Source organism: Acanthochromis polyacanthus, chromosome 5 (assembly GCF_021347895.1).
Source record: "Acanthochromis polyacanthus isolate Apoly-LR-REF ecotype Palm Island chromosome 5, KAUST_Apoly_ChrSc, whole genome shotgun sequence".
NCBI classification, from domain to species: Eukaryota; Metazoa; Chordata; class Actinopteri; family Pomacentridae; genus Acanthochromis; species Acanthochromis polyacanthus.
The window spans coordinates 15,964,968-15,991,458 of NC_067117.1; the positions used below are offsets into that span (position 1 = coordinate 15,964,968).

At 40.6% G+C, this 26,491-nt stretch overlaps 1 protein-coding gene across 1 annotated transcript in view; it reads left to right on the forward strand.

Moving 5' to 3' along the window:
- The window catches only part of scn8ab (sodium channel, voltage gated, type VIII, alpha subunit b), a 48,776-nt gene extending 23,710 nt beyond the window's left edge, over nt 1-25,066 (forward strand). The window contains 35 exon segments of the mRNA XM_051947861.1: nt 284-490; nt 592-873; nt 3,192-3,335; nt 3,337-3,490; nt 3,493-3,515; nt 4,859-4,991; nt 5,470-5,708; nt 6,923-7,096; nt 7,334-7,690; nt 7,806-7,979; nt 8,138-8,174; nt 8,177-8,236; nt 8,239-8,429; nt 9,908-10,025; nt 10,208-10,362; nt 11,166-11,339; nt 14,719-14,752; nt 14,755-14,839; nt 16,151; nt 16,668-16,779; nt 16,782-16,951; nt 17,048-17,101; nt 17,183-17,320; nt 17,693-17,746; nt 17,748-17,816; nt 17,911-17,953; nt 17,956-18,077; nt 18,079-18,181; nt 19,530-19,661; nt 19,664-19,845; nt 19,847-19,984; nt 19,987-20,095; nt 20,098-20,204; nt 20,206-20,247; nt 20,249-25,066. Coding sequence (XP_051803821.1) covers nt 284-490; nt 592-873; nt 3,192-3,335; nt 3,337-3,490; nt 3,493-3,515; nt 4,859-4,991; nt 5,470-5,708; nt 6,923-7,096; nt 7,334-7,690; nt 7,806-7,979; nt 8,138-8,174; nt 8,177-8,236; nt 8,239-8,429; nt 9,908-10,025; nt 10,208-10,362; nt 11,166-11,339; nt 14,719-14,752; nt 14,755-14,839; nt 16,151; nt 16,668-16,779; nt 16,782-16,951; nt 17,048-17,101; nt 17,183-17,320; nt 17,693-17,746; nt 17,748-17,816; nt 17,911-17,953; nt 17,956-18,077; nt 18,079-18,181; nt 19,530-19,661; nt 19,664-19,845; nt 19,847-19,984; nt 19,987-20,095; nt 20,098-20,204; nt 20,206-20,247; nt 20,249-20,698 — 4,767 coding nt within the window. The 3' untranslated portion in view covers nt 20,699-25,066.
- The last annotated feature ends 1,425 nt before the right edge of the window (nt 25,067-26,491 follow it).

Consider the following 26,491-nt stretch of genomic DNA (forward strand, 5'->3'; position numbering starts at 1 on the left):
AGTCCCCGTTGTAGAGTGTGTGTGTGTTTGTGTGTGCACAAACTATACAGTGTTGTTTCTGTTTTCCTGGAAAAAGGCTTGAATTGGATGCATAAGCAACAGCACTGCTGACACAACAAACATATACATACAGTACCTCTGACAGAATGACAAAGCTCTGCAGGACAAATAAGTCAAAACATTAAACAACGGTTTTACCAAGATGCATTTCATTTATATCTCATTATTAGTAACAATGTTTTAACGCCTTATCTTACGTGTTAAATGTCATGTCTCATGTCAGACTCTGAGAGCTGCTGGGAAGACCTACATGATCTTCTTTGTGCTGGTCATTTTTGTGGGCTCCTTCTACCTGGTGAATCTCATCCTGGCTGTGGTGGCCATGGCTTATGAGGAGCAGAACCAGGCCACGATTGAGGAGGCGGAGCAAAAAGAAGCTGAATTCAAGGCCATGCTGGAACAGCTCAAGAAGCAGCAGGAGGAGACACAGGTCAGTGTCCCACACACATGCAACTTTACCCATTTTTCATCGTCTACAGTGTATAGTTTATATTGCATGTTTTGTCTCTGATGTATGTTTTTGTCTGTCAGGCTGCAGCCATGGCGACATCTGCCGGTACGGTGTCAGAGGCTGCGTTAGAGGATGAAGGAGGGGGGCACTTGTCCCGCAGCTCCTCCGAAGTCTCCAAGCTGAGCTCCAAGAGTGCCAAAGAGCGTCGCAATCGCAAGAAGAAATGGCGTCAGAAAGAGCAGGAGAAGGAGAAAGGAGATAGTGAGAAGGTGGTTAAGTCTGAGTCCGATGATGGCAGCAAGAAAAGCACCATTCGTTTCCCAGGAAGTCGACTAGGGAGGAAGACATCAATCATGAACCAGGTAAATTAGCAAGAAAGGGACTATTAGCTCCTGCAAGATGATGTGTTTGATGACTTCCGTCTAGCGAACTGCTATCTAGTCTCAGCCTGGTTGTTGCAATGTGCAGGAGGGAATCCGCTACCTTTGTAGGTCCACCAACTGCCAGTCCTTTGTGTTGGCAGTTCCAGCCTCTGATGAAGCTGGTTGCATGCTCAGAAGGGTGTAGTTTCTTGTGAGGGCTTTGGAGCGACAGCATAAGATGCATTTGCAGATTTCGAGTTTCAGAGTTGACGTGCTGGTGACTCTGCTTTGATTGATCTGGGGTTTGGTGGATTGGGAAGCTCATACACCTGACAGTGCATCCCCATTGAACTTGGTATAATCAAAAAATCTACTCACCAAAAGTAAAAGTGCTCATTGTGGGAAATATGTCGTTTAATCCAACACACTGTCAAATTCGATGAGTGTCTCTTAACAGTCTGCTAGCTATCCCCTATATGCTTGTGTTGGAAAAAATCTAGAATTCTTCTACAGCCCTGGCTCTGAAAATTGGAAACACGGTGGCTGGACTGAGACACACAGCACTATTCCAGTTTGTTCTGTGCAGGACGGGTAAAAGGAGATGAGAATGAAGGGAAAGGGGATGAGTGGGAGCAAGAGGGATGCTAAATGTGTTACATGCTAAACATCTGTATAATCTGACAAGCTAAGCATTATAATCTTTACCTTTAATACACAAGCAGCACTCTGCTGTTTTGCTGGGTGATGCAAAGCTAGTTTACATGTGTGATTTGCGCCTCAGTTCAACAATAACCATTTGTTATTATAGGTTAATATGCCTACTTTTCTTGATTAATTGATTGATGTTTTGGCTTTCAACACTTTAGATAATGGTGAAATAAAGAATGATTTAAAAAGATAAGACATCCATCTGATACCCAGAGAAACCTTTAAATGTCTTGTTTTGTCAAATACGTCCACAATCGTCTAGGCATTTATGAGAATCATAAAATTTCAAAAGGCAGAACTCTTATGCCATTGATACACCAAATGTTTATTAGAATACATGAAATTACATTTCTGTCAATTGGCACAGTAATGAATCAGTTAATGGTTTCAAATGTAACTGTATGTATGTGTTGGGTAGTTTGATGTATGTTTTATGTGACAAATTGTCCTATTTTTTTGAACTTTTCCTTTGCTCTGCATGTAAAATATTAATATGTCAAATTTGTGCTTAGTACAGAACTTGGAGCAGAGCTCCCATCACATGCTTCATTCTAGTCTAGTAGAGCTTTCTGCTTGCAAATCTTGACCTAGGGAGTTGCTTGCTTGTTTTACTGCATTGTTTTTCCTTGTCTCTTAGACCCCTGTGAGGTATGTTTCCATGAAATTCTCTGTAGCTTGGTTTTGAGCTCCTCCATGCAGATTGGATTGTCAGTCCACTCTGGCCCTGTTCACATCTCTCTGAGCTGTCACTGTCATGGCTGTCAAGCAGGCTTTCATGATTATTTCTGAATGGTCAGCTTTCCAGTCTACAAAAACAACTTCTTATGCTTGTGGAACATTGTCAGTTGATATTCCTGGGATCGCTGTTTGGTTTGTGACTTTAAAGCCTCATCCATTTGATGCAGGCTGAAGCTGATGAGGTCAGCTAGCTGCCCTCCTCCTCTTGAGTTTCCTTTCTTTACCCACATCCATCTTGAGGCTTTTTTACCACTTCAATTGGGGTGTAGGTGACTTTTTGGTCCTTCTGTCATTCAGTGTTGACTATATGGTTCCCGGTGATCGAATTACACCTTGTGATACCTTTCTCTCAAACTGCCTAACCTACATTCACTGACCTTCTCTTTGTACTTGGTTGATCCAAATGGTCTCCCCTGGTGACTGTCAGCTCCAGCATGATGATTTACAGCTAAATTGTATCTGTGATTTTCTCATCTCCTTTCTTTTATGAGTTAATATTGTGCTAAAAACTAAACTTCAAAAGGAGAAAACAATCTGGTCAAATTTTTGATTCTTTGAGATTATTCTCAATTTGTTGGTGAAATTGTGTGTCAGTATATAGCACAAAATCCAAAATATTCTTGGGATAGTCAGAGAAGTCCTAATTTTCCTTCTAGATAAACAATCTAACATGCATTGAATCCTGTACTCATTTGTGCCTTTATCTGAACTACTGTCCAATTTGCATCAGTTTTCTCATTTCTTTTATCTCTCTCCTCTGGTTTATTCTTATACCCTCCTCACCTTTTCATACCTCTTTATTTACACACCCACTAACTCTGCATTTTTTTTTATAACTCTTTAACACTCCCTCTCCTCATTTATCTCTTCAGTCACTCCTCAGCATCCCCGGCTCACCCTTCATGTCACGCCACAACAGCCGCAGCAGCATCTTCAGCTTCAAAGGCCGTTCCAAGGACATGGGCTCGGAGAATGAGTTTGCAGACGACGAGCACAGTACAGTGGAGGAGAGTGAAAGACCGCCGAGGTTCCCTGTTTATACCTTACCGTCGCAACAGCTACAGCGGCTACAGCCAAGGCTCCTCACGGATCCATCCACTGGCACCCCACTCTGGAGGGAAGAGGAACAGCACAGTGGACTGCAATGGCGTGGTGTCTCTCATCGGCCCTGGCCCGGCAGACGCCTTCTGCCTGAGGTGAAAATAGATAAGGCAGCCACTGATGACAGTGTAAGGACGTCCATGGGACACCAATACAGTTTAGGCATGATGGTGGTGGCCCCCGGTCTCTGCAGCTTCTCCTTCACAAACCTCTCCCCCTTGGCTCTTGTTCCTCTTTCCCCTAAACTCAGTAGCTCTCTTGTCCTTCCCTAAATATCTGAATTCAGTTTATGATTTTTACCTTACACTACCATTTATACTTCCAGCCTGATCTAATGCCCTTTTTTCCACTGCTTCTTTTTTTAACAGCTTTAGAAGGCACTAACAAGCTGTAACAATGTCCACAAACTCACTGCCTTACCAGCATCATGATTATTATTTTACTAATTAACGGGAATTCAGTATGAGATCAGCCCCTCAGCATGGTGACAGAGTTGTTAGGGAAACAACTCTGTCACCATGCTTGTCCTGATAAAGTCATTTTCATTTGTTTAAAAAAATAAATGAAGACAATCAAAACAGTTCATAAAACACACTCCTTACTTCAGCCTCTTTTCCATTCTTAGCAACATTGCACATTCAGGTTTATACTATTTCCTGTCTTTGTTCTTATCTACTCTTCTTTTTCTTTCTGCCTCTTTGTGTCATTTTCACTCTCGGTCTGCAGCCGTCTCTTTCCTACTTGTCCTCATTTGTCCTCAGCAGCTGAGCCCCTCGATGGTGCAACAACAAATCTGAATCTTTTCTATAACAATATTTCTCCTCATTTTAGCTAGCATGTAGACCCCTCTTTAATTCAACCAATGTACCTGCTTTTACCTTTTTTATCTCTTAAAATATAGCATGGTGTATCAGCAAATGATGTCTTGAATTCCCCTCTGTTCTTGACATGCATGCCACTGCAATGCAGTGTAATGTTACTTAAGGTATGTAGTTATGTTAACACAGTACATGATGAAGGGATTGGAAAGTGCACTGTGACTTCTCAAATAAAAACCACCATTGAATGACTTTGAATGTAAAAATGGAAATCAGGGGGATCACAAATAAAGGCCTGTCTCAAATTTTTTTTAAATTGAAGCTGGTGTCTATCCTCAGCTGTATAAAATTAAGGCAACAATTTGAGAATTTACAGTGTGAATAACATCGATTGTATGTGACAGAAAATGCTTCAAGTGAACAAATTATGTATTTTGGGGCGAGCGTTCATTGTAATCTGATGATCTGATGTGAAGAGCTGTGTTTATCCCTTATTGTCTTCTGAGCAGACCTAGAGCATCGTTTACTGTTTAGGTGGCTTTCAAGCATGCGTTTGAATGTGTTTTTGCTTTGATATAAGGAATATCTCTGAGTGACATTGTGTCTTTCTCCGAGCACAGACTACAGACGTGGAGATTAAGAAGAAGCACTCTGGCTCTCTCATGGTATCTGTGGATCAGCTCAACTCTTCCTTCAAAGGGAAAGACCGTGCCAACAGTCAGATGAGCGTAGTCACCAACACACTGTTAGAGGGTACAGAGAGTGCATTTGTTTCACTTTTCTCTTGTCAAAATGGTTTAATCCTGTGCCTTTGGAGGTCAAATTTAGAGCTTGGCCCAAAGGGATTTGTGTAACTGTGTGCATTAATCTAGACGTAGAACTTTCAGGGGTAGTAAGGCTGGAACAACAGCATCAGCTGTCTAATATCAACACACTGAGTTGTTGTCTGCAACTTGTGTGTAGATTCTTTCTTACAAGCAGATGACACAGTTGAATTTAATATTCACCTCACTGAGATTGCAAATGAATTCATACCTAAAACTGACATTTCATTTATCTAGATAGGACACCGTGATACACATTTTCATTGTGAAACAGTGATCATTAACCAGGAAATTTAGTAGTAGATAGTAAACTGGAAACCCTATTTTGCTTGTATAGTTCAAGGAACTCGCGCTGAACTTCTTTTATTTTTTACCCTGTTTGGGTCTTTCTTCATCTCTTGTGGCAGAGCTGGAGGAGTCTCAGAGGAAGTGTCCTCCCTGCTGGTACAAGTTTTCGAACATCTTCCTCATCTGGGAGTGCTGTCCCATCTGGCTGAAGATCAAGCACATAGTTTACTTGATTGTCATGGACCCATTTGTTGACTTGGCCATCACCATCTGTATTGTTCTCAACACCCTTTTCATGGCCATGGAACACTATCCCATGACTCCGCACTTTGAGGAGGTCCTGTCTGTCGGCAACCTGGTGAGAAACTGCAGCTCTTCTTTTGTCCTTTCTTGCACCATTGCCATTTGTTTTGTCATCTCTATGCCTGCATGGACCTCATTGTCTCTCTCGAGAGCTACAGAAGCACTGCAGATTTAGTTTCCCCTGCCTACATAACCTCAAACCAGTTCATCAATGCATCATATGATATGTGCACTTAAGAACTCACACAGTATATACAGGAATCTGATGGGGTCTCATTAAAGATTTAGTTCCATCTTAATGTAGCCAGCTTGCCTGCTCCCCAAACTCTCATCACCCCCACTTAGGTCACTCACCCTTCTTCCGTTGCATCCTGCTTATGTCAACTCTACTGAACTCTCTAACTGATCTGTCTCTCATTTGCTTGCACATACACGCACATACATACGCACGGCTGTTGCGAACTAGTTTGTCTGAGTACATATTAACCAAATCCGTAGCAGACATTTTAATTTGTGATATTGGCTTGGCACCATGTCAGTACTCAGACCGGAAATGTGGTCATAGACATTGGCAAGCTGTCCAGAGTGAAACAGGAATTGAACTCTGAGGAATCTACTTTGATGGATGCTGCAGTGTGAATCATTGGGTGTTCTCTGCAGCGCTGACTGGACATACGATTAGCTGTTGAGTGGACAGTACGGGAAAGGCTCAGAGTGCAAGAGTCCCATACAGATCCTGCTGCTGCACAGCGCCATTGCTTTTTGACCTTGCCCTGTCATTCTAGTTAAAATTTTGACCAAATCAACGTTTTTTTAAAAAAAATGCATTGTAATCAAGCAAGCCAGTTATCCAGTATTGTACCCAGTATCATTTAGGATTTCTGTTGTGAGGAAGAGAATAGAATTTTGCTGTTTTTATGTCTGATAATTAGCGCTATTATGCAATTATCATTTGAGTGCTCTTACAGCCATTTAAACATATTTGTCACACTTCCAGTCAGATTTTATCAAGTCACAGTTTCCAGAAATTAAACAGTATCTGTTAGCTGGTAATCAGAACACCTTCAGTGCCGACTTCGTGCAGCACTAGTTGGTATAACTAACTGTCCAACTAATAAAACAATCACAAATCCCACTGAAATGTCATTGTTTTCCTGTTTCACAATGAAAGACATTGTTTATTTTTGATCTGTAAGTTAAAAAGAATACATAGAGACTAAAATCTGTGGCCGGTTTAAATGTAATATGTTTTTTTGTGTGAATCTGTAGGTATTCACAGGGATCTTTGCCGGAGAGATGTTTGCCAAGCTGATTGCCATGGATCCCTACTACTACTTCCAGGAAGGCTGGAACTGCTTTGATGGCTTCATCGTTACTCTGAGTTTAGTTGAGCTGGGACTGGCTGATGTGGAAGGTCTGTCAGTGCTCAGATCCTTCCGATTGGTAAGTGGAAAACATTTGTTTTCCTCTTCTGCAGGAAAGTATCAGGAAGATGAAAAGACACTTTTATTAACGTTCTGTCATGCTTTTATTTATGTTTGTCTCTTTCTTTGCTGTCATTAAAGCTTCTTATCAAGGCTCTGTTGAAGCCTTGAAATAGCTTCTGTAAATAGTAAACTATCAACAGGTGTTGCTTTCCGAATAACTGTGGAGTAATTCAGTTTTCTATTTCTCTTGTAGCTGAGAGTGTTCAAATTGGCCAAATCATGGCCAACGCTCAACATGTTGATCAAGATCATTGGTAACTCAGTGGGAGCTCTGGGTAATCTGACCCTGGTGCTGGCCATCATCGTCTTCATCTTTGCCGTGGTGGGCATGCAGCTGTTCGGCAAAAACTACAAGGACTGTGTGTGTAAGATCGCGCAATCCTGTGAGCTGCCACGCTGGCACATGAACGACTTCTTCCACTCCTTCCTGATTGTGTTCAGAGTGTTGTGTGGGGAATGGATCGAGACCATGTGGGACTGTATGGAGGTGGCAGGACAGAGCATGTGCCTTATCGTCTTCATGATGGTCATGGTCATCGGAAACCTGGTGGTAAGAAAAGACGGATTACATAGTGTGGATGGTACTGAATGGTAGTAGCTCACTGTAGTTTCCCACATGTACTGAAAATGCACAGGCTGAAATATTGAGGTGTTTTCTTCCCAAGGTGCTGAACTTGTTTCTGGCCCTGCTGCTGAGCTCGTTCAGCGCTGACAACCTTGCTGCCACAGATGACGACGGTGAGCCGAACAACCTCCAGCTCGCAGTTGCCCGCATCAAGTTGGGGATTGCCTGGATAAAGACCAACGCACGGGTGTTTGTAGCCACAGTGCTCAAGAAGGTACAAAATGATTACACTTGTAAAAGAGCAGTTTCTTGGCTTTTAAATGACTTGAACAATTTCCAATAAATGTTTTCTTTGTCTGACAGTTTGATGATAGAATTTTTGTTTTCTAATACCTTGTTTTGTTCATATTATTTTCTCGCTCTGACAAGCAGCCTATAGAAGATGAACAGAAGCCTCTGGATGAAATGTATGAAAGAAGCTCAACTGCATTGCGAACCATACAGTGGACATCAACCGTGAACTGGACTATCCTAAAATGGCAATGGCACCACCAGCGGCATTGGGAGCAGTGTGGGAAAGTACATGATTGATGAGGACTACATGTCCTTCATCCACAACCCCAACCTCACTGTCTGTGTTCCTATTGCTGTTGGCGAGTCAGACTTTGAAAACCTCAATACAGAAGACTTCAGCAGTGAATCGGATGTGGAGAACAGCAAAGATGTGAGTAGGAGGGACTGCTATTAAAGTGAGCATAGTGGTCGTAGCAGTGTTGCTTGCTTAAGAATTTGCAGATGATTTGGGTGAAATATTGCTTGATAGAGACAACATGATGGTTTTACTTTGGATCTTGATTTTTAAAGACCTGGGGTCAATGCAGACATATGACAAAGCTGTGATTGTTTTGTATTTGATAACTTCCACCTACAATATGGTCATGTTCACCTCAAAAGCCAAGTGTATCATTTCATGAAAGGTAAGCAGAACTGGTCTGAGCTGCGACGCTTAAGACACTTAGTTTACCTGACATTTCAGAACATCCATTAGGACAGAAGCACTGTACCATTGAGCCTGTGTGCTGAGCCTGCAGCCAGAGAAACGCAGGCCCAATGAGAGAACAGACAGGGAAACATAGTCTACTATATATTATGAATGTAGAAGAAGGATGAGCCAGACATAAAGTTTGTCTGATGCGTGGGGTCACCTTGACCTGGTTTGTTGTAGAAAGAAGGAAGATAATGCAGCTGCATCACGACTGTACCTGCATCAGGTTCATATTCCACTGGGCTCCCTCAACCAACCACATAACAGTCTTCCCTGCACCACAGCCAGCCACAGGGTACACTGCAAGGAGAAAGCACTGAGAGCTGCTAACAGCCAATCAGAAGAGGTCCTTCTGGTTGTTTGGTAAAGGGAAAGTGAGAAGGCAGAGGGAGGAAGAGCATATGAATGCATTTCTTTGCTGACAGTTTATAACTGCAAAGTGCAGTATCATTCTCTGGTGAATTTAATTGGCTGAGTGTCTGCATGTGCACAAGAGTGTGGATACTTTATTGGAATAAAGAAGCTATTATGCTACAGTTTTACTAGTTGCACTCTATCACCTCGATGTAAGAATGACATGATATATTAGGAAAGGTGAGCTTCACCAGGCTTGGTGAAATGGTCACATGAATATATATATATATATATATATATATATATATATATATATATATATATATACACAAATTCTGCATAGTAATTAGACTTTTCATTTCAACAGATTTCATTTTGTGTTCTTAGCTGACCCTTCTGTTTAATGCGCATGTACAATCATCATGTAGTTGTTTAATTCTTTCATCACCAATAAATGTATCCTTCATCACTGAAAGATCTATATTTATGCAAATATGATAATGATTATCGTTACCAGTGTCATCAATCACTGACCAGGTTTAATTGCATTCATGTGACTCTATTAATAAGTGTGCAGAATAGAAAGTGGCAAAGGGGAAACTAGCTACGCTACATGGCTACAACATGTATACCTCTAGCAATCAATCATGTTGTGCATGTAAACACAAAGGGGCATTAATGTAATGGCTGCACTGGCACAGTGCTGTAACTATACTGTATGCTTTCAGCATCTCACTGCTGAACCTGTAGCATAGAAAAAATCCGAGGTTGAACTGGTCTCTTCGGTCCTCTGTGTGTCCTAGCTGGATGACACCAGTTCGTCTGAGGGCAGCACAATAGACATTAAGCCTGATGTGGAGGAGGTGGCAGTGGTGGAGGTGGTGGAAGAGTATCTTGACCCAGAAGCCTGCTGGACAGATGGTAAGTGATGTTTAATATCTGACATTTTGTGCTTAGTGATACCAATGAGCAGACATATTATCATCAACATTGTATATTCTTTATTAATGGCACTATGGAGCGTGTTGCCTTGTGTCTTTACTTGTACTGTACTGTATATCCTTCTATGTGCATCAGCGGTTGTGTTTTCATTTGTCACACAGAATGTGTGGCCAAATACAAGTGCTGTGATGTTCCCATCACTCATGGCTGGGGGAAACACTGGTGGTTCCTGAGGAAAACCTGCTACCTTATCGTAGAACACAACTGGTTTGAAACACTCATCATCTTCATGATCCTGCTCAGCAGTGGAGCACTGGTAAGATCATAAGCACACACAAGTATATAGGTTCCCATTTATGCACACACTCATAGACATTGCCTAATGCCTCTACTAGGTCTAAATATTGTTATAAACACATAGAAACAGAGTCATTCTGTGACAAAAGTAGGTGATAATGTGAGCAACAACTGGGAGGAAAAAATGAAAAAAAAGCAAATAAATGCATTTAGCAGTCGTTTAGAAAGGGTGAATATCATTTCCCTTTAAGGATGTGAGCAAGCAAGATCATGTCCTGCTCTTCTGCAACTGCTCTTGATATGATTGTTGCTAATGGACAGCAAAGTGCTTTAATGCACCAACCTTTCAACCAGCAGAATCCAGCTTAGGTTTGCAGCTTTCTGGAGAAGGAAGGCCTCTAGCCAAATCAAAACACTTCTATGCTGAAGAAAAGATGCTGGCAATGGAAACAATTATTAGTTTGGTCTCACATGGTTGAATTTACTTTATTTTTTTAGTTGTTTTCTGTAGTGTGTACCAAACTCTGTATCAAACAAAGCATTTAAGCTGCTTATAAAGTATATAAAGCAGTGGTGATTTAGGATTTTAAAAATGGATCCAAAAGTCTGCAGGCATTCAGCTGCATTCAATAACAACTGAGACTGATACAGATAATAGTAGTGGTAGATAAAGATTCCCTAGTATTTTTCATTAGTTAACGCAAATCGAAAATGAAACAGAAAAGCTGTAAAGTGCAGTTACCTTCCAGTTTACTCATTTTTATGTGGCAGTGATAAATGCTGTAAAAGATTAGTTAAGCCACTGTTTCTGCCGTTGTTTAGGCCTTTGAGGACGTGTACATAGAGCAAAGGAAGACAGTCCGCATCATTCTGGAGTATGCTGATCGTGTTTTCACCTATATCTTCATCCTGGAAATGTTGCTGAAATGGGTGGCCTACGGCTTTGTGAAATACTTCACTAATGCCTGGTGTTGGTTGGACTTCTTCATTGTCGATGTAAGTACGCTTGCATGCTGTTTAGCTACATACAAGTCACTTTGTTCAATTCCTCATGTAAAGATTTTATGACTGTAGTGTCTTAGGAACCCATGGATTTGAGAGATTTCCTCACTGGTCAACGTTGAACATTAAGCAACATTAAGGGAACATTTTAGGAGTCAGAACATGTGGTAGAAATGTTCTGTAGCACTGAAATCAACATAAGTGAAAGCTCAAGCTTTGAGTGTCAGGTTCCTTGTTTTGGAGTCACAGAGCCATCCGTCTCTCAGATTTCGGCTTGTCACACAGTATTCTTTACGCACCTACATGTTACATAATAACGCTACTATCACAGTTTTTGCACAAAGTGAGCTTCAGTGTTAGCTGAACTCTTCAGAGATGATGGGAAAACAGGGATGATTTTCTGCCTCTAGTCTGTTTCATATAGAAGAAGCTGACCAAACGGGCCAAGGTCTGTAAACATGGTCTATTCCTTGAACTACAAAATTGAAAAGCTAAGCAGTTCTTGCATTGTTGGGTCATAGCCTGAGAGACTGTTTTTATGTAGTCAGCATGGTGTAGAAACACAAGCGATCACAGAAATTTAGATGGTGAGAGTGGACATATTATGCAACATCACTGGTAATGTGATATGAGGGCTGTTTCCTTGCACTGTCACAGCCACCACTAGAAACTTTGAGCCCCCCTCACAGCAGCACTTCTCAGACACAGTAAATATCTGTAAACCTTGATGTGTTTCCTGTCTGGCACTTGACTGCTGAGTCATTCCCTGTTTTCCCACTCTGCAGTTACATATGGTTTGTCCTTTTCTGTCATTTGTGCATGATGAGTTTCTCACTTGAATTTCTTCTTGCATATTTATTTGAAAATGGAAGAATTATTTTATGTTCAACCCAACTTGTGCCAGATGAGGTTACAGTGAAATTCACTGCTTTTCAGAAGTGACACTTTCCTTGTCATTCTGTGGCGTCCTTACATGTTGTGATGTTGACATGCAATGAAGAGGAAGAGTGTATGTAGAGAAGCATATCAATTTGGAGACTCTCGGTTCTGAGAAAAAATCTGAATTTGGGGAAAGTCTCGTATCATTAAAATGTTGGACTACTGAATGATTTTTGCAATGACAGCTGGATTCCCAAGTGAAATAATTTCACTCTACCCCAGGATTAATCAAGTACTATCCAGCACTGCAAATTACCTTAACAAGGTCAGGTTTTTTTCTTTGACAGTCTTTTTTTCCCTGAAATTCTGCTATTTTTTCTCAGAATATTAAAATTAACTCATATTTTTTCATTGTTGTCTTAACTCTCTCCACGTCTCCATATTCTCCACATAGCTATGTGTACTTGATAATGTATTTTATGTTGTGCAAAGTCATTTATGTGTTGGTAAGTTGTCCATTATTCCCTGACCACCAGTTTTCCACCACCGTTGACTGTGAGGTGCCAGTCTGTCTGTGACTCAGTATTAACATCCATAATGTATGTTGTGTTTCTTGTGGCTTTCAGAACTTGTCTTTGAGTTTCCCCCAGTACCCCCCAGTTGCCGTATTTGAGAGTATTTAAGCACATATTTGTACATCGACATGTATAGTCCAGTAACTGTCCCAGTGTCCTCAACAGTCACGTGTGTTGAGAGCTCTATGTTACCAACAGCAACTATAGGAATAGTTGGGTTGTCTTTGTGTTTATCGTCTGGATTCATCAGCAGGGGAATATGATTATCCAGGAAAAAAAATCCTTCTGAAAGCTTTTTTCTCATGTTACTCGCAGTGGCTTTGCTCCTACATTTTGTAGCAATGAGTAAATTTTCACCTGATGTAAAATGGTATTCAAAGGTAAGATGATCAACACAAATCAAGTGGATTGTGGATATCAATAGATCAAACTTCAGGCCAGTTTTAAGATGAAAACTTTCAAGGTGGGCCATGTATACAGAAGTTGACCAATAACAACCAGAAGGATGAAATTATGATCCAAGTGTGTATGTCTGTCACCAAGTCTATGCAGAAACATATGTATGTCTCTTTATATTGTGATCTGCAAGGTTTGGGCAGAACATAGAAATGACAAATATGCTGCAGTTCACTTAGGTAACACTTAATAAAAAATAATACCTACATTTGTGAATCCTAATCTATGTAGTTGTAGTTCTGGTGTTGATCCAGCTCTTCGATAATTCTTACCATTTTGATATGTTGTTGTTTTGGAATGCATTATATTAGGATTAGTAGTTTTGTCCATTTGACCACCCATTGTGTTTTAGTAATATTATGATGCATTATTCTTAAATAGCGGCATTTCCCAAAAATGCCATTCATCTTTTTTGTCTAAATTTCACTAAAAGCAGAAATTGCATCAGAATATTAAATGTACATCATTTGGCTTTTCTTTCTCAAACATAAATGAAGACAACACCTTATTTCCCTCATTCACTGTGTTGTCGGTAGTCTAATTTAGAGATGTATCTCATAATGGAGAACAGAGGAGTCCGTTTTTTCAGCTTTGTGATGGGATCGATTGCTTGTGGAGCCCGTTACTGTTTCTCCAAGGATAAACCCTAAAACAAGCAGAGATCTCAATATATTGTGAAGATAACTTAATCCTGACTTTCCATGCAAACCTCCACCCTAATGCTGACCTGTCCTCTCTCTCACAGCAGGTGCCTATAAATGTGTCTCTCTTTAAGTTAAGAGAGACATTATGCAGCTGTCAAGAGGGACTGAGGGTCGGTGTTTGGGGGTCCAGGGTAAGGTTTATGTGCTGTGGTGGGACTTTCACAGGTTATCCTTCTCTTCTAACCTGAAAGTTGTCCTCAACCTTCTGCGTTTTCTCTCCCCTTTTAAGTAAAAATGCCCTCTGGTGTGGAAACTGTACTGTTTTGTACTGTGTACCGTGTGTATATTATTGTGTCACGTTGATTTAGTGTTGTGAACACATCTCTCCTCTAATTTTTCCCTTGTTTGACTCTCTTTCTCTCCCTCTCACTGTGTCAACCACAAGTTTTCTTTCCAGGTGTGCTCACTGTGCTGTTAAGCTGGTTATCACGCTAGACTGGCTTGCCAAACTAAACCCAAACACAAACATAAGCAAACACTGGGGGGAAAAAAAAGAAACAAAAAAAGAAAAAAACCTTTGTGTTCACTTTATTGACCTCTGTATACTGTTATAACCCTGTTTAACCTTTATGTTGTATAGATACATATACTTACACATATAGAAACTATATATGTACTTATATATATCTGTATATAACCATTCAGCCGTCCTTACAGTTTATTTAGGGTCCACCTTTCTCTCTATATCCCCTCTAAACTATGTGGGTCCTCTCTTCTTTTGCTCTGTCTTTCCTTCTCGTTCTGTCCCTATCTGTGTAGGTGTCTATAGTCAGCCTTATAGCTAATGCGTTGGGCTCTCCGATCTAGGCCCGATTAAATCACTCAGGACACTGAGGGCCTTGAGACCCCTCAGGGCCCTGTCACGTTTTGAAGGGATGAGGTAAGACCTAAGATACCAGCAGCTGGTGCTTTTGCATGCCGATTAAAAAAGCCTCAAACGCATGCTAGAGATGCCAATGTTAGAGCATTTTAAAAGTGTCTCTGAGGAAAATTATTTGTAAGTAGCCCCTTTGATCAGTGAGAAGCTTTTTGCATGGATGCAGATCATCTCAGATGGTCATGATACATCTGATTTGATTTATCATATTTCATTTCATATATGATAAATTTAGCTTTATGTTAAGGCATTTAGCAATGATTTATCCATTAAAATATGAACCTATGTAAAAGTCTATCCAGTGCACTTAGACTATAACAGGGATTTTGACTTGAATGATGCAGCACATTTCAATAAAACCTCAGCTCTATTCAGTATCAGCTGAGGCACAATTAGAGGTTGGTATGAATCATCACACAAAACCTTTTTAACGCTGAACCACAGGACAAGGCTGATATAGACTGAAACACCATCTGTGTGAGAAAGCTGATGCCTGTCTAAGTGTTCCTGTGCTACAGAGACCCTCAGCTGTTGAACTGATTTGGAAATCTGTGCACATGGTCAGTTAAAACCTTTCTGCACATTTATTTTACAGTGCAGTTTATTTGCTAGTCTTTTAGTGTGTTCACAGTTTCCACATCAGTAGTTCTAATGCCAACCCGACCCCGGGAGGGCTCTGTACTGAGTTTTGCCTTATTACTCGGTAATATTGAAGTTTATTTCTGATCATTACTTAAATGTGTGATGGGTTGAATTAGCCTCTAGTTGTTGCTGGGCAGAAAAAAAAACCTCAGCAACTTCTGACTTTGGCTGCCTCAAGTGTCCTGTTATCTATCTATCACAGTTTGGCTTTGGCATTGTCACACTGGAAGACCAACAAACTTCTGTTGCATACCCCCCTCCCCCGCCATCCTCGCTCATCATCCTACAGTGAAATTTCGTCACCATTATTTTCATTACACCATTTTGCAGTTTATCTCATAGATGCATTGTCCTATATTATAATATAAGGCAGCAACACTGGATTAAAGAGAAAACCTAAATATTTTGACATTTGTTGTTTGCCTGATGTTTTGATTTCTTGAATTATTGTTTCCATTGCACCTCAGTGTTTGGAAATGCACATTCTTATGGCGCCCTCCTTTAGCTAAGAGCTTTAATGACCTCAACTGTGTGACATAGTTTATGTAAAGCAAAACTCTGGGTATGTAATTTAGAATAATTTCATTTTATGGAGTGTAACACTAAATGAAGTGCATCTCATACTAAATCTTGAAAATGTGATGTGGAGCTAAAACTGGGTTCAATTATAAGGGTGGGGAATTAAATGTACTTCATTAACACTGACCAGCTAAAATGTTGACATCGATGTATAGCCTTATAGAGTTTCCTTATCGTGCTCCAGAAATATGATAATGTTTAAAATGTGATAATATAGCCTTCTACAGTAGAAAATGTAACTGCAACCATTTTCAGACATTGGGTTATCTCCACAAGCACATTTACTTGTTTTATGTCAGTAGAATGTAGCAGATATTCATATTTTAATTTTAATATAGTAATTTTTGCTTTTACACCAGTTTAATGTCTTAAGAATGACTTACTGGAAGAAATGACAAAGAGTCAAATTGTTGCACTTGTTTTTAATTGATTGTTATGACCTTCAACTTGTGCTGAGAAAACAGATGACACATGAGGAGCTTCTAATGGAGGGGAAAGAATGTGCCTTTCGATGTAAGAGTGTCTTGGTGTTCTTATGTGTGAACATCGCCTTGCAGCTGGGATGTGAACACTAAATTACGATTCTGTCTGTTTCCTCACTTCTCCTCAGGTTGTGGTGAACGCCTTGGTGGGTGCAATCCCCTCCATCATGAATGTGCTTCTGGTGTGTCTCATCTTCTGGCTCATTTTCAGCATCATGGGTGTCAACCTATTTGCTGGGAAGATTATTTCTGTAACAATGAAACAGCTGAGGAGATATTTCAACCGGATGTAGTGAACAACAAAACAGAGTGCTTTGCATTAATTAATGCAAATTATTCAGAAGTCAGATGGAAAAATGTCAAGATCAATTTTGACAATGTAGGTGCAGGATACCTGGCACTTCTGCAAGTGGTAAGATATCTTTTTTGCCACAACTAATTTGTATTTCTTTGCTAATGTCAGCTCTTGAACATGTTTTCTCACACTTGTGACTACCCCACTACCCAGGCAACATTCAAAGGCTGGATGGACATCATGTATGCAGCAATAGATTCTAGAAAGGTACGCTTTCCCCAGTTTGACAGTCAGTCTCAGCACATAGTACAGCTTTGTAAATATATTTTTGCTTTTGCCACTTTACAGGTGGAGGATCAGCCCATCTATGAGGACAACTTGTACATGTACATCTATTTTGTCATATTCATCATCTTTGGATCGTTCTTCACCCTAAACCTCTTCATTGGTGTCATCATTGATAACTTCAACCAGCAGAAGAAAAAGATAAGATTTATTTTCCTCACTTTTTTCAGATAAGCTGATTTGTTTGACTTTTTGGGGAATTCGTTGTTATCATTGAAGGAGGATCTGTATCACTCGAGTTAGGTTTCCATATCCATAGCCAGCAGCATATTAGGCCATAAAGACTGGAAACAAGGACATGGGTTAATTAGTGGTCTAATCATAACCAAGAAAACAGGAAATATGTTTTTCAAAGTATCAAATGATCCTTTCAAGCTTAGAACCTGAACAAATCAAACAAATCCAAGAAGCACCGCTTGTCTCATGTCTTTATTTTAAAACTTATTAAATAGCAATGGACAGAGATACTCTAAATTCCTGCAGACTGTAACCAAATTGTTTTTGTCCCTTTACTTTTGGAGTCAGGATATCTTCATGACAGAAGAACAGAAGAAATACTACAATGCCTATGAAGAAACTAGGGTCAAAGAAGCCACAAAAACCAATACCCAGGCCCTCAGGTAAATATTTTTCTGCTGTCTTTACCACTAGACATGTTTGATATTTTAAATTCTAAAAACTGAGAAATTGACCCTACCGTCCCTGTTTCCGTTTCTCCCTTTTCTTCCCAGAACAACATCCAAGGCATGGTGTTCGACTTTGTGACGCAACAAGTGTTGACATCTCCATCATGATCCTCATCTGCCTCAACATGGTCACTATGATGGTGGAGACAGACGATCAGTCAAAGGAGACCGAGGAAGTGCTTTACTGGGTTAACTTCTTCTTCATTGTGATCTCACCTGAGCGAGTTTCTTCTGAAGCTCTTTGCGCTGCGTCACTATTACTTCACCAATGGCTGGAACATCTTTGATGTGGTTGTGGTCATCCTTTCAATTGTGGGCAAGTTTCAAAAAGGTTCTTATACATGGGAAAAGAAATGTGAGGCAGCTTGTGGGAAGAAGCTCAGGTAGAGTCCATGTAAATAACCTCACCCAGGTACAGCACCCAGAGATTAGGGGGTTAGGGGCCACTTAAAAGAAAAACATGTACAGTGAACAAAAGGTTGCATACATTATAAAGACCATGTATTATCATGGCAGTTTGAGATTTGGAGACTCCTAAAACTCTTCATGTTGTATAATTGAAACGTGTCTTTATTACAAAAGACAATCATGCATGATTTTATAAATTCAGGTCTTTTGGATAAATGACAGTCTGTTGGATTAAAATATGCATATAGCGACTTGAGTTATCAGTTTTGGTGACGGTAGAAAGCCGTGCCTTATCAAATTTTCTTAGTGACCTCCTAACGTCTTGTGAGGGATTAACAATTGACTACAGACTACAGTGCTGACTCCTTTACGCCAATTTAAATAGGCCTGATGCACTCAGACTCATCATTTGGCTGCAATGAGCAGAAATATGCTTGGAGAAGCAAAAAAAACTCTTCAGAACACCAAACCTACCGCCTGGCAGGGTGATGCCAATATTATGCTCTGGGCTGTTCTGCTGCCAGTGGAACTGGAACACTGAAGGATCATCAACCAGAAGATTGGATCTCGAACTTCGTTGAGTGTTCCAACAAGACAATTACACCAAATACATGTCAAAAGTGGTAAAGAAATTGCTAAATCAGGCTGGAATTAGGGTTTTAGACTGATCTCCCCAGTCCTGACTTAATCACCATCAAGACCTTGTGGACTGTGCTTAAATTAAGATTGTATCAGAAAGCCAGGATATTTAGCTTACAAAGGAGTAGTCAAAGATACAGCCAGATGCTTGTAGATGGCTACTTAAAGTACCTAGTTCAAATGCATGATTGCTTTTTTTGTGACAAAGACCTGTGTCCCAATGATTCAATCACAGAAAATTAAGAGATATAGGAGTCATTGAAAACTCAAGATTGACTTTACATAGACTCTTTACAAGTATATGTAAAACTTTGTATATGACTGTATATGTTGTCTTTCTTCAGTCGATAGAAACCCAGACAGTTTTCTTTTAGTTTTAATGTATGTCTCTATAATCTATATAATGGTGGTGAATGAAATATCTACTCTATATATTTCTACATGTATATCGAGTGTTAAGACAACAAAACAAACAACAAAAAACTTGAATGTGCTGTTTTTACTTGTTTAGACATAATATATACAAAGTAGCAGCAGTCAATGGGCAGTTTCAGTGATAATATTCCATACATCCTAACAGAACATATGCTGTGTCTTTTGATTCCTTCTAATTCCAGGCATGTTCCTGGCTGACCTGATTGAGAAGTACTTTGTGTCACCAACGCTCTTCAGGGTGATCCGTCTGGCTCGTATCGGCAGAATCCTGCGTCTCATCAAAGGTGCCAAAGGAATCAGAACTCTGCTGTTTGCCCCATGATGTCCCTTCCGGCTTTGTTCAACATTGGCCTGCTGCTTTTCCTGGTTATGTTCATTTTCTCCATCTTTGGCATGTCCAACTTTGGCTACGTGAAACATGGGGCTGGAATTGATGACATGTACAACTTTGAGACCTTTGGCAACAGCATGATCATCCTGTTTATGATCACCACGTCAAGCTGGCTGGGACGGCCTGCTGCTGCCCATCCTCAACTACCCCCCAGACTGTGACCCCTTCTTAGAAAACGCTGGCACCCCCGCCACGGGAGACTGCGGCAACCCGTCTGTGGGCATCTTCTTCTTTGTTATGTACATTCATCAATTTCTTTCCTAATTGTGGTCAACATGTACATCGCCATCATCCTGGAGAACTTCAGCGTGGCCACGGAGGAGAGTGCCGACCCGCTCAGTGAGGACGACTTTGAGACCTTTATGAAATTTGGGAGAAGTTTGACCCTGATGCCTCCCAGTTCATCACCTATGCCAAGCTTTCTGACTTTGCTGATGCACTTGAACACCCGCTCCGTGTCCCCAAGGCCGAACACCATTGAGCTGATCGCAATGGATATGCCTATGGTGAAGTGGAGACCGCATCCACTGTCTGGACATCCTGTTTGCCTTCACCAAGCGCGTGCTGGGTGACAGTGGCGAGCTGGACATGTTGAGGCAACCAAATGGAGGAGCGTTTGTGGCGGCCAATCCCTCCAAGGTCTCTTACGAGCCGATCACCACCACTCTGAGGCGCAAGCAGGAGGACGTGTCTGTCAGAATCATTCAAAGGGCCTACCGCTCCTACCTGGCTCGGCGGGGTTTTGTCTGTAAGCGCAAACCAGCCAACAACAAAGTGGAGAATGGTGGTAACAATCAGGAACAGGAAAAGGGATGGGCACTCCCTCCAACTGCCTCCCTGCCCTCTTATGACAGTGTAACCAAGCCTGACAAGGAGAAACAGGATGACAACAATGAGGGCAAGCAAGGGAGGAAAGAGAAAGGAAGAAACCAAAAAGACATCAGGGAATCTAAATGTTAGGGCGGTGGATTAATAATCACAGTAATAACAATAAGATTATAATAATGTAACTTCAAGCAAAGCGAGAGGAAACTCACCCAACACAGATGTACAGATTATTTCATTTGCAAGTCAGAAAAAAAAATAGTATTCAATAATTTTGTTTACAGACTTCATTCTTATACTGATGCAGAGGGAAGCAGCTTGGTCTGTTACAGCTTGAAGACTCTTGAACTTTAGTCAAACCAAACATAATCAGCATACTGTGTGACATTGTTGTATCTAGACTACTGACCTTAACAAGGAAAATGAAAAGACAGGAACATGTCTGTTGCTCACTTACCACTGGTCTACAGATAAGACAAGTAACTCTACACCAAGAGGTGGAATGAAAAAAAAAAAACAGGAATCCAGCACCTGGATGCAAGTAACGGATTCCTATGGAAGACAGTGTTGTCGAAGTAAAACAAGGATGCTGCTTGATGCTGAAGAATTGTCCTCTTAAAGCAGCCAGTGAGGGTTGCTGTGTCGTTTAGCACTGAAACATATAGAGGAGCAAATGACACACTCACTCTGTGAGCAAACAGAAGGATGACTGGTGAGGGAAAGACACAAATAGAAGAGTGTTGGAAGTACGTTTTGTTTTCTTAAAGCTAGAAATTGTTGATTTGAGCAGCAAAAATGCAAACAGATAAAAAAAGAACAATATTCAACAGTTTGCCCATGTCATTCAACTCTTCTACTCATTTTATCTTTGTTATACCCACATCAATATGCTTTTTTTTAACATGGGCTTTCACACCAAATTGGTTAAGGGTCTGTTTATTATGGGGTCAACTCGGGCCAAGGGCTTACATTTACTCAGAAAGATTTCCAAACAAATACATAAGTAATTGTGCTTGTTCAATGCATAGAAATGACTTGCATGATGGCATGTTTTGATCAGAAATCTTGCATGAATTATCATAGTCCACAAGACACTAATACTCAGACCACAAAGGTGGCTCGACTGTATGATCGAGACATTGTCATAATTTGAAAGTTCAGAGTAATTTGTTCAACAGAGATAAGTGACATGGGGGTTGATCATCAAAAATAGATCCAACATTTTTATCGCATCACTCAACACATTTCAGATGTTTAAATTGTTGCCTCTATAGATGGAAGAATAAAATGGTTATGGTTATGTGGGTGAAATCCAAACCATTATTTGCTGCTCTGGAGATTTTGAGTGTATAAGATGTGGTAAGAGTCTGCGTGTATCATGGGAATGAAGTGTTTGTTAATCTGGACTGAAATATTTTCAAGGACGCAACACTTTGAAACAAAAAAGCTTATATTTATGATTTGTATGCACCGATGTAATGTTCCATACCATCTGCCTTTATTTTTGTGTGAGCGGGCATTTTGGGAGTCCTACTGTCGGTGGTTTGTGGGGATTTCACAGGTATGGCAAACTCCTTTGTATTTCTGATGTTTCTCTGTGGGCGGTTAGACCTTTCTGAAAGGGCTGAGAAGAGTCTGGATTATTGTTCGGTTTGCATAATTTGATTTCACATAGCTTATTTACATATGTGTAAATGTGTTTTTGTTTGTTAGTTTGTTTTCCCTGATGTAATTTCCATGTTTCGGTGGGCGATGAGTCTTATTTTACACAGCTGTATAAGCCACATTAAGCCAAGAGGGAATCAGTCTTGTGTTGGAACATATTTGCTGGGTGTTTGAGTCGTATCCTATTTTAACGAGAAACAAAAATGATGAGTGACTGATGAGAACATTGTGTGTGGAGAAGCCAAAGAGATCTGCCTTGTTATCCCTTGTTGCCCTTTGTCCATGGAGTGGGATTGGGTGAAGTATGCCCGGCCCGTTCTGTTTATCGCTGTCGTTATTAGACAGAGAGACCCTAGAAATGTATGCAATGCTTGAAAAATTCATCCCTTTTTCTCAGGAGATATTATAGATGTACTATTATGAGCTCTGCAACAAAATGCAAGTGAATGTGATGGAAGTATTTATGAAATCATGTTTTACTCTTTTTGTTTTATGCCATGTTGATGGACAATGATCTCGGCTGGCTGTCCCACGTTGATGGCCGCCCGGTCAGGGGCCAGTTTAGTGCTTCCTGCTTATGATGCTTGGAACTATAGGGCTAGAAAGCATCTCAATGAAAAGGCAAACATTGCGCTCACTTGTAATAGTGACATTTATACTGATAGCGGATTACATTTGTGGTTAAGTCATTATGGACTGTAGTCTGGTCTCAGTTAATTTCAGCGAACAAAACAACAATGTTCACCCTGATAGCAAACACAGATACAGGAAACACTGTGAGGAGATGTCATGAGAGTGAATTGGGATATGTTGGTTTTGAGCAGCACACAGAATTCTTTCCGAAGCAGGAGTGGAACGATCAGTGGATAGGCCCCAGATTTCAGTATTTAACAAGTGCTCTGAGCCTCTCATTTGCCATTTTTTCTTCATATTGCTCTACTGCGTAACAAATACCAAATAACCAACAGAGCACTGGATGCATTCTTATGGTACTGTGAGCCTAAGCACCACACCAGAGCTTTTGCACTCCCTGTTGTGCAGTGATGTCACTTACTGTTTATGAATAATTCCCTCATCCGTTTTCAAGTTCCATGTTCCAGTTGCTGCATGAGATCTCCAAATTCAGTGTGGGTGTTAACTTGAACCAAATAAAACTCTGAATGATAAGCATTAAAGCTACTGCCGTCCATTTTCTCCAAGATCTCCATGGATTAAAGATTTGTGTGACGGAAAGAAACCTAAAAATAATTTTTTTAAAAAGTGAATACACATACATTCATTTGGGTGGGGGAAAATAAGAATTAAAATTCAGGCTAAGTTCTATAGGGCACAAACTGCAAAAGCAAAGACTGGACTTTTTAAGAGACTATAAATAATGTAATATATTATTTTAACAGCATGTGTAGTTTTTTTGTAAATACAAGATTACTTTAAAAAAAAACTACAGCTATTAATCTAACACTAAATATTAATAACCATAAATAGAATGGCTTCCAGCTGACACCCCTTGTCACACTTGTTAGGCTGTGACGCATTTGTTAGATGGAATAGATTTTTTTGAGTCACTTTTCACAAAAAAGAGGGGAGTAAGCTAAAAGAATCTATATTAAAGAGCAGAAATTGTATTTAAAACTGTATAAATCAATACGTACATATACAGAGCTATATTAAATATATATTATATATATGTTCGACCACATATATATATAGTATATATAATACTAGAACAATGTCTGTAAATCAACTCTCCTGTCCACTCCTTGTATTGAGGTGAAACCAGAACCACAGAGTGTAACTGATCATGATTCTTTCTTTGTGTGGTATGTTCAGAGAATAACCAAAACTCTGGCCTGCCCAGGACTTCTGCATACTGGGTACCAGCGTACAGTGCATGGTGTTGTACTGGCTGCTTGCTGAAAATTGTGGAGCCTGCCTTGGTGAGAGGATTGCACTACCAGCATACCCTTTTGTACATGTGTGAAGATGTCTTGCCCCTAGTTTCCTATATTGTACACACGAAGTTATACAGATACAGACAGACGGACACACACTCACACTCACAGCCTTTTTGCAGGCGACTGCTGGTCAACCAGTGTGCCCCAGTATGAGCCACAGCTCACTTTGTGTGACAAAAAAAAAATGTTTTGCTTGCTGCAGCTCTAACCCTCCATGTTTCCCCCCTTAACACGCTGCTGCGGTTTGGAGTTGATCTTTCATTTTTGCTGTCACTTTCAATATGATATATCTAATGATTTAAGGGTTAGTTGTCTTAACTGTCTGTGTGTTTGTTTATGGTGCAATATCTCTTAACGGCACGTGCCTTTTTAGCTTTCTATTTAGTCTGTCAATAAAATCAGCAGCGAGGATCTCAACACCCATGGGAGTGAATCAAAACGGAGCACGATAGAAAAACGATGTATTGAGTTCGAAATTAACTTAAACTGAAAAACTCACCACCTAGATTAGACTGTCTGGACTAACATCTTGTAGAGTCATGTAGTACAAGTGCTCTCTCTGTGTGTTCTGTTTACTGGCTCTCGGGCTAGTAAAAGAACAGCTTGCCTTCTGTTTTACACGTTTTGTTCATTTCCAGATGTTGGTTTACCAGTCGGTATAAGAGGCCATTCTTTTGTAGCATGACTGAGATAAATTTCTTTTCTTTGAAAATAGGTTAACTGAAAAAAGCCCTTTTGACTGTCATTATCTCTTGCCACTAATACAGTCAGAAAGAGGACATGTGTTGCACAACCACATGGGACAATTAAATGAGAATCGGTGAAAGAATGTCTTCATTTGAGCACGAATCTATTTCCAAACAATAAAGCAGCCTTCCAGTTATTCCTCTGGCTGATGTCGTTTTTGGTTGTAAAATGAATGGTTGTGACTTCCATACAGAACAGTGTATGTTTCACCATACTGTGACGATGGATGGCTCTGGCGTGGTTTTACTGCCTCGTTTGCTGTTATTACTGTGAGGATTTAAATGGTGGCATTTTGCAACACTTTCACACTCTAGTGAAGGTAATTTTGTTTGCTTGTTGCTAATAATCCAGTCAGATTGCTTGAAGTTGCAGACATGACAGAGAAAAAGCCAGAAACAGCCGCAAAAGGAAAACCTACAGTCTGTTTCACTTTGGGAACAACGTCATGCAGAAATGTGTGAAATGCACTCTTTTGGTTCATGTTTTAGTAACACCCAAACACAATTAGGGTTTGATTTGATGTGGTTGGGTGTGTCATGGTGCAATACTACTAAGATGGCAAATGTGTGTGTGCATGTGTGTTTCTCTCCTCTCTCCCCCCTCCTGTGTGTGTGTGTGTGTGGTGGCGCACTGAGTGAGGGAGGAGAGTGGTAGTGGTGGGGGTAAGCAGAGACAGCACTGCAGTGCAGATAGATGAATGCAGTGGCCTGGGCTGAGTCAGCAGCATGCTCCCAATAGGCTCAGACTACAGTGCACTGTATAGCACCTCCTCTCCCACAGAAAGCAAAGCAGAGGGAGAGCAGCGAGCCACTTGAAGAAGATGAAAAGTAAATGAGAACAATGAACACACAGTACAAAGCAAGTCTGTTGCTAAGGATTTCTCCTTCACCTCCTACCACCAAATGCTGCAAGTGTTTGCAGTGCGCATTTTTCTTTTCCTACTGCGTGATGCTGCATCTTGCAGGCTTTTCACACATGACTTTAGTCAGATTTTAATTGCAAAATATGGACATCTGAAGCTGTCTTTGCTATTTTGTTCATTTTAGAGTCGTACCTGACTTAATTCCACGCTGTGCTACCCTAAATGTGCTGGTTTTCTCTCCAGACACTGTCAGAACTGTCTGTATGCCGCACTATACACACTCTGCTTTGTTTTGTCTCTCCCCCCTTCAGGTTCCTGTCCTCCTTGCATCCATCTGAATAGCAGGCTCTTAGCTGCAGAGGTGGGACGTGGATTAAGTAGGACGGTGGTGGTTGGTGTGATCTGTCGGGTTGTTGGAAGTGGGAGCAGGTTTGTGAGGGAGAGAGAGAGAGACCATGAGTGTGTTTGTGAGTGTAAGTGATACAGGGAAAAGAGATCGTATGCCTTCAAGGAATCAATGTAATCTGAATGAGGTAGTGTTTGTTCATACATACAGCAGTTTGTCTGATTCTGTGTCACGTCTGTTGCATCATGCAGAAGAAGACTCAGTGGGTGCATGAACCTGACATGTTTGGGTTGAAGAGCTAAATAAAAAAAACCTTCTTTCCCCTTTTGACTTGTTACATAACTAAAGAGGGA